This window comes from Lissotriton helveticus, chromosome 4_1, assembly GCF_964261635.1.
Source record: "Lissotriton helveticus chromosome 4_1, aLisHel1.1, whole genome shotgun sequence".
In the NCBI taxonomy this organism is placed as follows: Eukaryota; Metazoa; Chordata; class Amphibia; order Caudata; family Salamandridae; genus Lissotriton; species Lissotriton helveticus.
The window spans coordinates 75,025,676-75,040,418 of NC_136063.1; the positions used below are offsets into that span (position 1 = coordinate 75,025,676).

The following is a 14,743-nucleotide window of genomic DNA, read 5'->3' on the forward strand; positions in this document are numbered from 1 at the left end:
TTCTGGTCTCAGGGGAGCCCCTTACATCCTAGCTTAGGGGGTGTTAAGGCTGTGGGGGACAGTGGGCAATAGTCTATTGGTCCGTGCGGCTAACCCGCACCTGTAGTGACAACATGCTTTGGGTGTACGTCATTGTGCTTCCCAGAACCCCCTACTTAAGGGTCTGCCAAAATGGCAGAGCCCTTTCTTGGCTTACAGACCTCCTAGCCCACCCTAAAGGTGTGGCTAGCCTTCTGGAGGTGTACGCCTCCTGACTACCGACTTTTCCGGCCTTTACAGCAAGCCGATCTGCTTCAGGAGTGGGAAAGGCCTTGTCCTCGAGTGGACGACAAGTACATTTGTACTTAAAGGGCTGTGAAAGCCTTTGTGGCTCACTGCCTTCATTTCTATGACACTAGCCACCCAGAGAGGGAGACGATGTGACCTCCATCCTGCCCGGGCCTTTGTTTCTGCCCAGAAGAAGTGATAGCACATCCCACCAGGAGGGCAGACTCTTGGATTGATGGCAAACGTCTCGATGCAAAGCCCACCAAGGCAGTGGAGCACTAAACCTTAGGTGGGCACCCACTGTTCCACGGATCGGGTTCCCAGACCCCTACCACAGGGTTTTTGGCCTCCTGATTTTCAAGGCACCAGTCTACCTGCTGATTCGGTTCGGAATCTGGGGGTTTTGCTTAGTTCCGATCTACAGCTGGACACCTCAGTAAATAAAACGGTGGCTACGTGTATGGCTTTACTTGGATCCTTGAGAAAGATCCTACCCTTGCTTCCGGCGCAAGCAAGACCAGAAGTAGTGCGGAGCATAATCTTAAGTCGTCTCGACTACTGCAACGCACTGCTACTGGGGGCACCAACTACTGTGCTAGGAAAACTCCAACGGATACAGAATTTTGCCGCCAAACTGGCACTCTCGCGACGTCGCTCGGACTCTTCTACTAAGGCACTCAGGGACCTCCACTGGCTCCCAATTTTTCAACGGGTGAACTTCAAGGCTTTATGTATTGTTTTTAGAGCTTTACACAGTCAAGGTCCGGCCCCTTTGCAGGATCTTTTTTCATGGTATATCCCCTCTAGATCACTCCGATCAGCCTCGGCTCACTTGGTCGTGGTACCCAAGTTTCGGAGGACCCGGATGGGCGGACGATCCTTTAGGATTGCCGCAGCACGGATGTGGAATTCTCTACCGCTGGGTCTTAGGGGTTTGGAAGTTTTTTCCACCTTTAAAAAAGAGTTAAAGACCCACCTGTTCCCCAGAACAATGTAAATAGATTGGAAGCTGGTAAAATCTCGCTCTGTGTCATAACAGTCTAAGCGCCAGGATGCCCGGCGGGTGACAGTGATAGCGCTTTACAAGAACGTCTATACATACATACTTGGGGTGGCACCTTTGTGCATGCCAGTCCACACTTGACACGAGAATCATGTTGGAAGTGAAAAAGCACAATGTTTGACACTAAACACGACACAATTCGGTCATTCCATAATGAAGCTGGCCATCTCGAGTTTTCTTACAGTAAATCCTGCTTTACAGGGTTACTATAGAGCTGCTTATGTCCAAGCATATATATCTACACCATTAATATAGTGCACCCTGCCTTCTGGGCTATAGGAGACCTACCTTAGGGGTGACTTACTTATATTAAGGCAGTAACAGGGGCACTGCAGCACCAGGTCTGTGCTGAGACTCTCTCAAGCAGAGAGGTTGCTCGTGCAGGGCCACAATGGCAGTCCTCCTGCAGACACACTTTTACTCGAGTCACACAGGGTGGCACAATACAGTGCTGCAGCCCTGGTAACTCCTTATATCACCTCTGCCATGGGATGTATGACGGTACAACGCGGTATAAAACACCGCAGACCATCACTTGCATTGGAGGGCTCTAGACTTAGGAGTAGTATAATTTACTCTTCCAACTCCAGTCTACATACAGTAGGGAAGGTGTTGGATAGTAAATTATACTATTCCTTGTCCTAGAGCGCCCTCCAGCGCAAGTCGTGGTAACGACTTGCGTTGTGAAACCCGCGTTATAATGGCACTGCGGTGTCATTACTGCGTTGTAAAGGATGTTCCCCCTGCCATGGGTACCACTGCTACCATCTACTAGGGACTTATAAGGGGGCAAAGCACCTTGCAATTGGGTGTACCAACTCATATTTAACTTTTGGGGAAAGAGCACTGGCACTGGGGCCTGGTTACCAAGTCCCAGGGCACTCTCAGAGTAAAAAAGAACAGCATGTAGCAGGTCTAATGGGAGCAAAATGTGTGTGCATGGTGGGGGGCATCTGTAAAGAAGCCAAGTGTATTGCAAAGATTTATTAATTAATTTGATTTTTTATTTCTTTGTTGGTTTTTTAGCACAAGCATGGCCTGAAGGCATCAGAGCATTGCCCAAAAGTAGAAGATTCAAATGTTCAACAAGCATAGAAAGCAAACATTTGAATTGATTTAACACTTGATTTTAAAAAGCATTGAGCATATCAGCACTGAAGCGCTGACTCTCACGCGCTAAAGCAGCAAAGTGATTTTGAAAACTGTCATTTTTCTCTGTGTTTGACCTAAAAAACTTTGAGTATACCTGCACTGAAGCGCTGACTTCTCACGCGCTAAAGCAGCAAATTGATTCTAAAAACTGTCATTTTCTCTGTGTTTGATCTAAAAAGCATTGAGCTTACCTGCACTGAAGCGCCGACTTGTACGCGCTAAAGCAACCCTCCCAGACCCCCCCTGACACAGCGACTTCCAGCGCTGACACAGGGGAAAACGCCCACACCGCCAACGCGGGCCCAAGGCGGAGACACGCCCACTGCGAGGCCACGCCCATAACACTCACTACAAATGTGCCGGCAATACCAGCGCAGCGGACGAGCGCAGCGGGAGCGCCGTTTGCGCGCCGAAGGCGCGCCTAAGGCAAGCCCGTCTACGCCCGTCTGCGCACGGCCGGGCCGAGGGCCAGAACCCCTGTCGGATAAAACTGCCCCTAAGGTAACCTGCTCACGTCGGGACCTCCTAAGTCTCAGACCCACCATCGCCTCCTCTTGTGAGTATGTTCACGATCTAGAGGGACCATTTATCAGCTGCACTTACTGCCACCCAGTCCTACTCAAACTCCCTATTCAACCCTACAAACCCTCAGCCCTCAAACTTGCTTCTCTGAACTGTCGTTCCCTCCCTAAACATGCGACGCTTATCAACCATCTTATAGAAGACCATGAGATCGACGTTCTATTTTTGATGGAAACGTGGCTTTCCCCACACTCGGCGTCAGACATGGTTCTAGCTACCCCTCCGGGCTTCCTCATTCAGTCCCTACCTCGCCCTTTAGGCAGAGGTGGTGGGGTCGCCATTATTCACCGGGACTATCTCCCCTGCAAATACAACGACGCGCAGGTTCCCGACTCTGAAAGCCTACAGTTCACAATTAAGTTAGACCCGACTAACTCTCTCACAGGCATCCTACTGTACCGCCCCCCCGGTCACCCTGGTTCTTTTTCTAGTGCTCTCCTGGACACGGTAGCAACACAGGCCCACTCCATCACCAACTTCATGATACTAGGAGACCTGAACATTCATTTCGATGACCCTTTAGATACTGGGGCAGCCGACTTGATCACCGATCTGGCGGCTCTCGACCTCCACCTCCTAAACTCCGGAGCTACACACAACAAAGGTCACTTGCTGGACCCGGTGTTCACAAGCAACCCCACCATGCAATTCAGCGAATCCCTCCCCCTCCCCTGGACGGACCACTTTTTAGTCTCTTTCCAACTATCAGGACCCTTCAGGAAATCTCAAAAACCTCCCACTTACACCAGGGACAGGGCCTGGTCCAAGCTCCCCACCGAAGACTGGGCCAGGACCCTAGAGTCAACTACCCCTGCCCATGCAGAAGACCCGGCTATCGCCGATAGTAAATTCAGAGAGTGGATTACTACCTCCCTGGATTCCGTACTCCCATTTAGAACCCGGGAGGACAAAAACGGGAAACCAGGTTCCGCCCCGTGGTATACCCCGGAACTTCGATTACTACGTAAAAAATGCAAGAAAGCCGAACGGCTATGGAGGAAAGACTGGCAGCACGCCAGCAAGGAAGCCTACCAGAACTCAGTTAGATTATACAAAGCCTCCATTAAGCGCTCTAAAGCCTCCCATTACGACACTCGGATAAGAGAATCTACCAACTTAGCTAGGGAATCCTTCCTAATCGTAAAAGAGCTACTGAAAGTACCAACCACTCCTTCCTCCAACGCCCCCCCTGTTGACCGAAGCAACGAATTAGCCACCTATTTTAATGACAAAATTGCCCGAATCTTAACATCCCTTCCCCCCCCCTGTCCCTCTAGTCACACGGACAATAAATCACCCTCCAGCCAAGCAGGAAGCAGCATGCGCCCCCAACTAGCTACATTTAGGGCAGTAACCTGCAACGAGGTAGATGCAACCTTGGCCAAAATGAAAAGCGGATCAGCTCTGGATCCCGCACCAATTAGACTCCTCAAAACCGTAGCCCCTGTCATAGTTCCCACGATCACAGAGCTTATTAACAGCTCGCTTGCCCAAGGATCTGTCCCCGATAGCTGGAAGAGCGCAGTCGTGAAAGCACTCCTTAAAAAACCCCAGCTAGACCCAGCAGACATGGCAAACTACCGGCCAATCTCACTCCTCCCTGGCATCAGCAAGGTAGCCGAGAAATTGGTCAACGGACAATTGTCTCAGTTTCTCGAGGCAAATAACATCTTACGGCAATCCCAAACTGGGTTTCGCCCGGGTCATGGCACTGATACCGCCCTTCTGGCCGTTATCGAGGAGGCAAGGCGCCTTTTGGATTCAGGAGGGTCAGTGGCAGTGATCCTCCTGGATCTTAGTGCAGCCTTCGACACAGTCAACCATCGTGTCCTTCTCCAACGGCTGGCGGCAGCAGGGCTCACCGGGATGGCGCTCAGGTGGATAGAGTCCTTCCTTGCCGGGCGCACATTCCAGGTATGGGACAGCAATCACCACTCGTCCACCCTCCCCCTCACGAGCGGGGTCCCCCAGGGATCATCTCTAAGCCCTACGCTTTTTAATGCTTATATGGCCCCCCTTGAAGACGTGGTGACACCCCTCGGCATCAAAATAGTGAGTTACGCGGATGACACACAGCTGATCGTCTCCCTATCCCAACTAGACGACCACCCAGACAATTTGGCAAATTGCCTTACGAAAATCTATGGCTGGATGTGTGAATCATCACTCAAATTAAACGGGTCGAAGACCGAAGTGATGCTCATGGGAAAGCAATGGGTGACCATCCCCCCATCAGCCTGGCCAGACGTGTTCGGGGAAATTCCCACCCCGAAAAAAGAAATTAAGACCCTAGGAGTCTGGCTAGAACCCGAGCTCTCAATGAAAACACAAGCGGCCAAAACTGCAGGAACCTGTTTTGGGCTTATGCGCACCACCCGCAAGATTCTTCCCCTACTCCCGCCCACCTCCAGAAAACTCCTAGTCCAAGGGCTAATACTGTCACGGTTGGACTACAGTAACATGGTTTACCTGGGTGCCCCAGAGGCCACCTTGGCTAAAATACAACGAACACAGAACGCTGCAGCCCGACTACTCATGAACCTTCCCTCCAGAGTGTCAGCTAAACCTGCCATCAAAGCCCTGCACTGGCTCCCGGTGCGTCAAAGGGTGGAATTCAAAGCCATGTGCACGGCTTACAAACTGATTAATGGAGGTGGCCCTCCGATTCTCAGCGACCTGGTAACTCCTTATATAGCTCCCAGATCCCTGCGGTCCGAGAATGAACATCTAGCCAACATCCCCAAATTTAAAAAGACACGCACTGGAGGCCGACGCTTCTCTGTGAAAGCTTCCACCGGATGGAACTCACTCCCCCGTACCCTCAGACTGGAACCCAGCTATCTTATTTTCAGAAAAAAATTGAAAACACTTCTATTTCCGAAATAACGTCCCCCCCTTTTCTTTTCTTTTTTTCTCCTCCATCTCATCTGGATATCAAAATCATTACAGCGCGGGGATGCCTTCGGGTCACCAGGCGCTCTACAAGTCGTTAAAATAAATAAATAAATAAATAAATAAATTGAAACACATGAGGCAAGAAAATTAGACAAAGTCAAACCGAAGAGTAATTTGGGAGTGTGTAGGCGACTGTAGTCACAGATAAAGGTCTTTTGAAAAGAAGGATTTTGAATCACGACAGGGGTCCTACGCATTTCAGAGGGAGTTCCAGGTTCTTGTTGCGCTTCCTTCCAGGGAGGTTCATGTAGCCTACCTGTTTTGAGGTGGGGGGCTCCAGCAGGAGGGATTGATGGTTGTGTCTGTGGGCTCCTTGGCACAACAACTTACTGTGTCTGTGGTTGTACTGCAGGCTTCTGTTACTATGGACTCCTTGCACCACAGCTTACTGGGTCTATGGTTGTTACTGTGGGCTCCTTGGCACCACAGCTAACTGGGTCTGTGGTTGTTACTGTGGGCTCCTTGGCACCACAGCTTACTGGATCTGTGGTTGTACTGTGGGCTCCTTGGCACCACAGCTCACTGGGTCTGTGGTTGTACTGTGGGCTCCTTGGCACCACAGCTCACTGGGTCTGTGGTTATTACTATGGGCTCTTTGGCGCAACAGCTCACTGGTGCACTGGTTGCTACTGTGGGCTCCTTGGCATGAAAGCTCACTGGGTCTATGACTGTTGCTGTAGCCTCTTTGGCACTACAGCTCACAGGGTCTGTGGTTTTTACTGTGAGCTCCCTGCTCCTTGGCACCACAGCTCACTGGGTCTATGGCTGTTACTGTGGGCTCCTGTGCACCACAGCTTACTGGGTCTGTGGTTGTACTGTGGGCTTCTTGGCACCACAGCTCACTGGGTCTGTGGTTGTTACTGTGAACTCCTTGGCATCTCTGTTCAGTGGGTCTGTGTTTGGTATCATGAGCTTTACCCACACAGTAGATAAGGGGTAGAAGGAAATGCCCCATTCCGACCTCCTAAAATACAACTTTACACACACCTAGAAATGGGGCTGCACCAATTATGTTGCTGTGATATAGAGGAAAAAACACACAAGTTTTAAATACTGCCCTCGCCCACAGAAATATGTAGCGTGCTTCTTCATAGGGCTGCTAACACACCTCCGCACTAACCAACGCTGGAGGTGGAGCAATATAGAGGGGGAGACATAACAGACAAATAAAAAAACAGTGCGGGATCAAAAGAAGGGTGCAGAGAAAATAATTAAAACTGACTGAGGGATCTCCGAGCAAACGATTTAATGATGGACTCCCTGGTCGGATTAAAAAAGTAATTACAAGACCAGTAGATGGTGGTATGGTAGGCTTTACTGCTCACTGGGTCTGTGGTTGTGACTGTGGACTCCTTGGCATCCCTGTTCAGTGGGTCTGTGGTTGGTATCATGAGCTCCCTGATTCCTCTGCTCATTGGACCTGTAGCTATTACCATGGGCTCAGGACCACTACTGACTAGGTATTTGTTACTGAAGTGCAGTTCCTATATTCCCAATAGGCTCTGCGCATTGGAATAATATATCCTATAGATGTGACGTAGGACTTAGGTCAGAAGGTCTCTATCGAATATACTAAACTTAATGTGAGTGCCAACTAGCTCAGAGGCCACTAGAAACTTTCTCGAATACACAAGAAGGGATTAGTTTCTGACAACCACATAAACATGACAACTTTGTTTCCCTAGGACTGGAAAATATCGTAGTCGTAGAAACAACAGATAACTAGTTCACTCAGTCAATCGTGCATGCTTCGTTTCTACAGAGTTGCACAGAAATCGAGAGAGGGGCGTTTCAATAAGAGGATTTATTGAACAGTCTTCTTTCTCATGCAAGAGAGGTGAACTGCTACAATCGTTAGGCAGAATGCAAAGTATAATACGTACAGCGAGAATAGTATTATAAAATAATACTGTAATAGCATTGTATGATTTCTAAGCCATATAAAAATACATACATAATAACACAGGCAAAAATACTCAACTGGTGCTTCTAAAATACGCCAACCCCAATGTACGTAACCTAGGTCTAGTACGAGGGAAGAAGTAAGTATTGTTTAGCATTAGTTTTAGTTCTGCCAAGAATTGCCAAAGGTTTCTCTAGGTTTGAATCAGCTCCATATCTTAGAATGAAGGAGGTTGGTATCTCTGACTCGGACCCGCAAGGGGAGTCAGAAACACTGGAGCTGGATTCTCGCTTCTTTTCAGTGCATCAGCTGGAGAGTCGGCTTCCTTCGGCACTTGCTGTAGCGAGCTGAATCGGGCAAGTAGGTAGTCGAACTGCACCGAACCACAAGGCAAGTAGGTAGTCGAACTGCACCGAACCACACCGTGCTTTGCCATAGCAAATGAAGGTATATTTATACCTTGAAGGTGTTTAAGAATGCCAGCTTTGACGTAAAGTCGGGCATATGAACGTCATGGATGAACCCCTAAAGAATAGTTGGTCATGCATAATAATAAGTTTCTTGGAGAAATCAGTATCCAGGCTAGGGGAAGTCCCTTCTGCTAAAGAGTCTAGTTTTCCAAGAAATCATTGTGACGTAGATGAACGGATGCCTAAATAAGGGCTTGATTTCTGTGCCTATATAAGAGCAACGTGGATTGTACCTATATAAGGGCATGAATCGGGGGAAATTCATTCGGAATCTAAAACGCCATACAACATTACAGTAGGCTCCTGTTCGATGCTGTTCACTGGGTCTATGGCTAGTAGTGCGGGCTTCTTGGCACAGCTCCTCGCTGGGCCAATGTTTGTTATTGTTGACTCCTTGGCACAGCACCTCACTGGGTCTGTGTTTGTTCTGGTTGGCTCCCTGACACAACTCCTCATTGGGTCTATGGTTGTTATTGTTGGCAGCTTGGCACAGCTCTTCACTGAGTCTGTGTTTGTTCTTGTTGGCTCCTTGGCACAGTTCCTGGCTGGGTCTGTACTTGCTATTGTTGTCTCCTTGGCACAATTCCTCGCTGGGTCTATGCTTGTTATTGTTGGCTCCTTGGCACAGCTCCTCGTTGAGTCTATGTTTGTTGTTGTTGACTCCTTGGCACAGCTCTCAACTGGGTCTATGATTGTTATTGTTGGCTCCTTGACACAGCTCTCAACTGGGTCTATGGTTGTTATTGTTGAATCCTTGGGACAGCTGCTCGCTGGGTCTATGGTTGTTATTGTAGGCTCCTTTGCACAGCTCCTCTCTGGGTCTATGGTTGTTATTGGTGGCTCCTTGGCACAGCTCCCCTCGGGGTTTGTTATTTTTGGCTCCTTGACACAGCTCTCAACTGGGTCTATGGTTGTTATTGTTGGCTCCTTGGCACAGCTCCTCGCTTGGTCCGTGACTCTTAGTGTTGGCTCCTTGGCACAGCTCCTCTCAGGGTCTATGGTTGTTATTGTTGGTTCCTTGGCACAGCTCTTCACTGAGTCTATGGCTGTTATTATTGGCTCCTTGGCACAACTCCTCCCTGAGTCTATGTTTGTTAGTTGGCTTCCTTGTACAGCTCCCCGCTGGGACTATAGTGGTTAATGACGGTTGCTTGACACAGCTCCTCGCTGGGTTTATATTTGTTATTGTTGGCTCCTTTGCACAGCTCCTCGCTGGGTCTTTGTTTGATACGGTTGGCTCCTTGACACAGCTACACTGGGTATATGACTGTTATTTGTGGCTCCTTTTCACAGCTCATCCCATGTTCTATGTGTGTTTATGTTGGCTCCTTGGCACAGCCACTCGCTGGGTCTGTGCTTGTTATTGTTGACTCCTTGGCACAGCCCCTTGCTGGGTCTCTGCTTGTTATTGTTGGTTGTTTGACACAGCTCCTCGCTGAGCTAATGGCTGGTATTGTTGGCTCCTTGGCACAGCTCCTCGCTGGGTTTATGGTTGTTATTGTTGGCTCCTTGGCACAGCTCCTCACTGGGTCTATAGTTGTTATTATTGGCACCTTGGTACAACTCCTCCCTGAGTCTCTGTTTGTTATTGTTGGCTCCTTGGCACAGTCCCTTACTGGGTCTGCGCTTGTTATTGTTGGCTCCTTGGCACTGCTCCCCTCGGGGTTTGTTATTGTTGGCTCCTTGGCACAGCTCCTCACTGGGTCTATAGTTGTTATTATTGGCACCTTGGTACAACTCCTCCCTGAGTCTCTGTTTGTTATTGTTGGCTCCTTGGCACTGCTCCCCTCGGGGTTTGTTATTGTTGGCTCCTTGGCACAGCTCCTCGCTGGGTCTATGGTTGGTATTGTTGGCTCCTGGCACAGCTCCTTGCTGGGCCTATGGTTGTTATTGTTGGCTCCTTGGCACAGCTACACTGGGTCTATGTTTGTTATTGTTGGCTCCTTGGCACAGCTCCTCACTGGGTCTTTGATATGGTTTGCTCCTTGGCACAGCTACCCTGGGTCTATGTCTGTTATTGTTTGCTCCTTTGCACAGCTCCTCGCTGGGTCCGTGCTTGTTATTTTTGGCTCCTTGGCACTGCTCCTCGCGGGGTCTTTGATATGGTTTGCTCCTTGGCACAGCTCCTCGCTGGGTCCGTGCTTGTTATTGTTGGCTCCTTTGCACAACTCCTCGCTGGGTCTGTGCTTGTTATTGTTGGCTACTTGGCACAGCTCCTCGCGGGGTCTGTGTTTGATATGGTTGGCTCCTTGGCACAGCTACACTGGGTCTATGTTTGTTATTGTTGGCTCCTTGGCACAGCTCCTCGCTGGGTCTATGGTTGTTATAGTTGGCTCCTTTGCGCAGATGCTCACCAGGTCTGTGGCTTTTACTGTATCCTTCTTGGTACTGCGGCTCTCTGAGTCTGTGTCTCGTCTCTTACAGATCACTGAAAATGATGGGCGCCCTGACCGCAGCTGGAACAGGCATCGGCTGTTACATCATGGCCATGGCAGTGCTGAGCCCGTGCCCACCTCTGCGCCACCACCATGGAGGCGTTGTGCTCATCGTAAGTATGGGTCCAGTCTGTACACCTCCGACACCACAGAGGGCCCAAGAGCACACAACTAGCCATAGAGAGCCGAGACGACCAGGCACACATCTCACCCCCTCGAACATACACTTATTTTCGCTAAAGGGGTCACCTGAACCACTTCTAAGTCCAAAGACCCTCTTCTTCACAGAAGCCACCACTCCACAGTGGATCCACTGCTCACATCCAACCCCAAAGTGCTCCCCTATTGAAGCTACATGGGCACATCAGTTTCAGAAGGCGCTCAAGAGCACACATCTAACCCCTCTCTATACGCGCCTCGGCTGCACCTCTGACCCCAAAAGTGGACCCAGAGAGTTCATTCTCTACAGGAGCCACTGTCACAGCTTGGAGCCTGAAAGGGTCCCACAGCAATGTCTGACCCAACAGAGCATCGTCTCCTGAAACCCCACCGGGCACCCCTCTAATGCTCCGCACAAGAATATTAATAACAAAAATATCACCTGACATAAATACTATTTTCACAAATATAGCATAATTGGTTGCAGATTCTCTATTAATAACTCCAGTGGGGAGATATTCTGTAGGCCATATTTTGAAACTAAGGGGCATATTCACTAAGGTCTTCCTCTTTCCATGCGTGAAGCATTTCTGCATCATGCAAAAACAACAGTTGATGGCCAGAATGCAGAACAATGTCATACATTCACCCCAGTACAGAGATCTGGGCCTAAATGCATCGTGTTTTGCTCACCATGCCATTCCAGTTTGAATTTAGCCATATGCAAATCATTCTTGACCCTGTGCCCCATGGGAACAGTCCAGCCCGAACTGCCAAGCCATGCCTTCCCTGGACCGGAAACAAGCATCCTAAGACTGGTTTTGGGCTTTCAGCCCTCATCAGCCAGGATAGCTTGATTCCAGTGGCATGGAGAGCACGGGACTCACGTCTGAGCATACCCGTCCCACTCGGGGTGACAAATGCAAACAACACTTGATGGACAGAATGCAGAACAATGTCATACATTCACCCCAGTACAGAGATCTGGGCCTAAATCCATCGTTTTTTTGCTCACCATGCCATTCCAGTTGGAACCCAGCCATATGCAAATCAGTCTTGACCCTGTGCCCCATGGGAACAGTCCAGCCCCAACTGCCAGGCCAGATCCTCCCTGGACTGGAAACAAGCATCCTGGGACCGGTTTCGGGCTTTCAGCCCTCATCAGCCAGGATAGCTTGATTCCAGTGGCATGGAGAGCACGGGACTCACGTCTGAGCATACCCGTCAACAAATGCAAAAACAACTCTTGATGGACAGAATGCAGAACAATGTCATACATTCACCCCAGTACAGAGATCTGGGCCTAAATCCATCGTTTTTTTGCTCACCATGCCATTCCAGTTTGGACCCAGCCATATGAAATCATGCATAGGAAGAAGAACTTGCCTCTTCGGTTTGTGTTTGTGCACTAAAACTATCCCGCCTGTAACTCATGCACCCGTGTAGCAGGCCCAAGGGTGCCCTCGTTGGCACTACACAGCACACAGTGTGCCAGCACTTGGAGAGAGCAGAAGTGAGCCATATCTCAGCAGATATGTGCTTTCACGCAAAGTTGCCTTGCTGAGTTTCCTTGCATGAAATATTAGTAAAGCTACCCATATACTTGGGTCACAGTATTGATGTACCGCACCCACCTTCGACACTACAGCTGACTACAGAGCGCACATCTTACCTCACAGAGAATCCTCACTATAAGGGCCACCTGGCACTCCTCTAGCACTACAGGGGGCAGATTCACAGAACTAATCTGAGGCAAAATCCTAAACTTACTACTTTTGATATTCAGAGAAGGCATTTAGTAGTAGTAAAGTTAGGATTTTGTCTTAAGGTTCACTTAAATTTGACTTAAGACAGACTTAAGACAAAATCTTAACTTTACTACTAATAAATGCCTTCTGTGAATACCAAAAGTAGTAAGTTTAGGATTTTTTCTCTGATTAGTTCTGTGAATCGGGCCCCAGGTGTCTACATAGCACACATCTCACCGCACATAGCATCCTCACTGTAAGGGCCACCTGGCACCCCTCTAGCACTACAGGGGATTATGGAAAAGGGCCCTGGACCCACAAAGCACAGTTGACAAGCACATATTTAACTCCATAGGGCACCTTCTGGCATGGCTCTCATGTCTTAGGTGGCCCCAGAGCACCCATCTAGCCCTGATGAGTGTGCTGTCTGCAGAGACCCACTGCTCTAGTGGTGAGAAACGTATGCAGGACTAAGGACTTCTGGAGCACAAATAAATTATACATCTCTCCATAAAGGTAGGTTTCAGCACTTCCAATCCAGGAAAGACTAAACTGCACTTTCAATCAATTTATTGTATTAACAGCACTTGCAATCTATATACGACATTAACAGCATTTCTAATACATGATGATCATTAACAGAACATCCAAATATTAGAGGGCATTAACAGAACTTGCAAGCCATGGAGACATTGAGGGTATTACCAGCACTTCCTGTATTATTAGCACTTTCAGATCATGAAGGGCATTGACAGCACTCTAATCCAGGAAAGGCATGGACAGCACTTCCAATCCAGGAAGAATTTTAACAACCCTTTCATCAAGGACAGCACTTCCAATCCATAAAGGGCCTTAACAGCTGCTGGTTTGAGAAAGTCCCAGGCACGGTGCACTTTAGTGGCCCCGGAACTGCATATATCTGTGATCCTGGTTTTTGATTTTGGGTCATTCTGTACTCTAAGCCCATGTGAGTGTTTTGACCTAGGCCTGTCCGGTGACAACGATTGGTTCTGGACTCTGAGCCCGATTTACAGAACTAACTCAAGACAAAATCCTAAACTTACTACCATTTTGGCATTCACAGAAGGCACTTACTCATTTGGTATTCACAGATGGCACTTACTCATCTTTGTATTCACAGAAGGCACTTACTTGAGTAAGTGCCTTCTGTGAATACTAAAATGAGTAAATGGTAGTAAGTTTAGGAGTTAGTTCTGTGATTCAGGCCCCTTGTTCTGAACCGGGACGGGCGTATAAGGGTACCATCATAGTGACAGAGGTCCTCGATCCCTTTCGTGGGTTTCAAGCATGTAGTGCGGTGGGGCAGCACGCTGTGTTACATGAATTATGGTAACAGGCCTTCTACCTGTGAGACATGAATGCACGCCTAGCTGCCCGGACATCTAAAAGCTTCCACTGCTCACGATGAACCAGGGATCTGGAGGGCTGTACATGTGTGTATGTGCTAGGATTAGCAGTGTCCATGCGAAAGGGATGCAGGTCCCTGGTTCCATAATAGAAGCCCAAAACCTGGGCCAGAGTACAAGATGAGGGAGAGGATACTTTCCCTTGACAGCATATGACATCTCCTAGAAGGGAGGGAAGAACAGTAGACGCCAAAGTGAGGTAGGAGGAGACAGGCTTTTTGCGCGTTTGCCACAGGAGTCTTTGTGGCCAGGCACAAAGTAAGACAGTGCCCTGATATGTATAATCTGACTCTCACTCTGCTGCTAATCAAATGTTGGTTTATAAATTATAAGAAATAGCGGTTTAGCGCACGCTCCATCGGCCACATGCTCTGTGTGTTACGCAGGGCTTTAAGAGGGCCGGGTCTCACCGGTGCTGAGCACTGGCAGTTTTCTAACCCATTTCATGCGTCGGACGGCCCCCAATGTCACAGTGAGCGTGTGAGGAGGTCCGACCCCGCCCACTCATTAATTCGCCCGCACCACGGCGGAATTCGTGCCTCTTTCAACAGTTTAAAGGGAGCCTGGAATCGATCTCTGTTT

The 14,743-nt window shown here is 49.0% G+C and overlaps 1 protein-coding gene across 1 annotated transcript in view; it reads left to right on the forward strand.

Moving 5' to 3' along the window:
- Window positions 1–14,743, forward strand: part of LOC144828340 (riboflavin transporter 2-like) — a 150,934-nt gene that overhangs the window by 122,503 nt on the left and 13,688 nt on the right. The window contains exon 3 of the mRNA XM_078686462.1: window positions 10,817–10,940. Within this exon, the coding sequence (XP_078542588.1) occupies window positions 10,817–10,940 (124 nt within the window). The remainder of the gene's footprint in view (window positions 1–10,816; window positions 10,941–14,743) is intronic.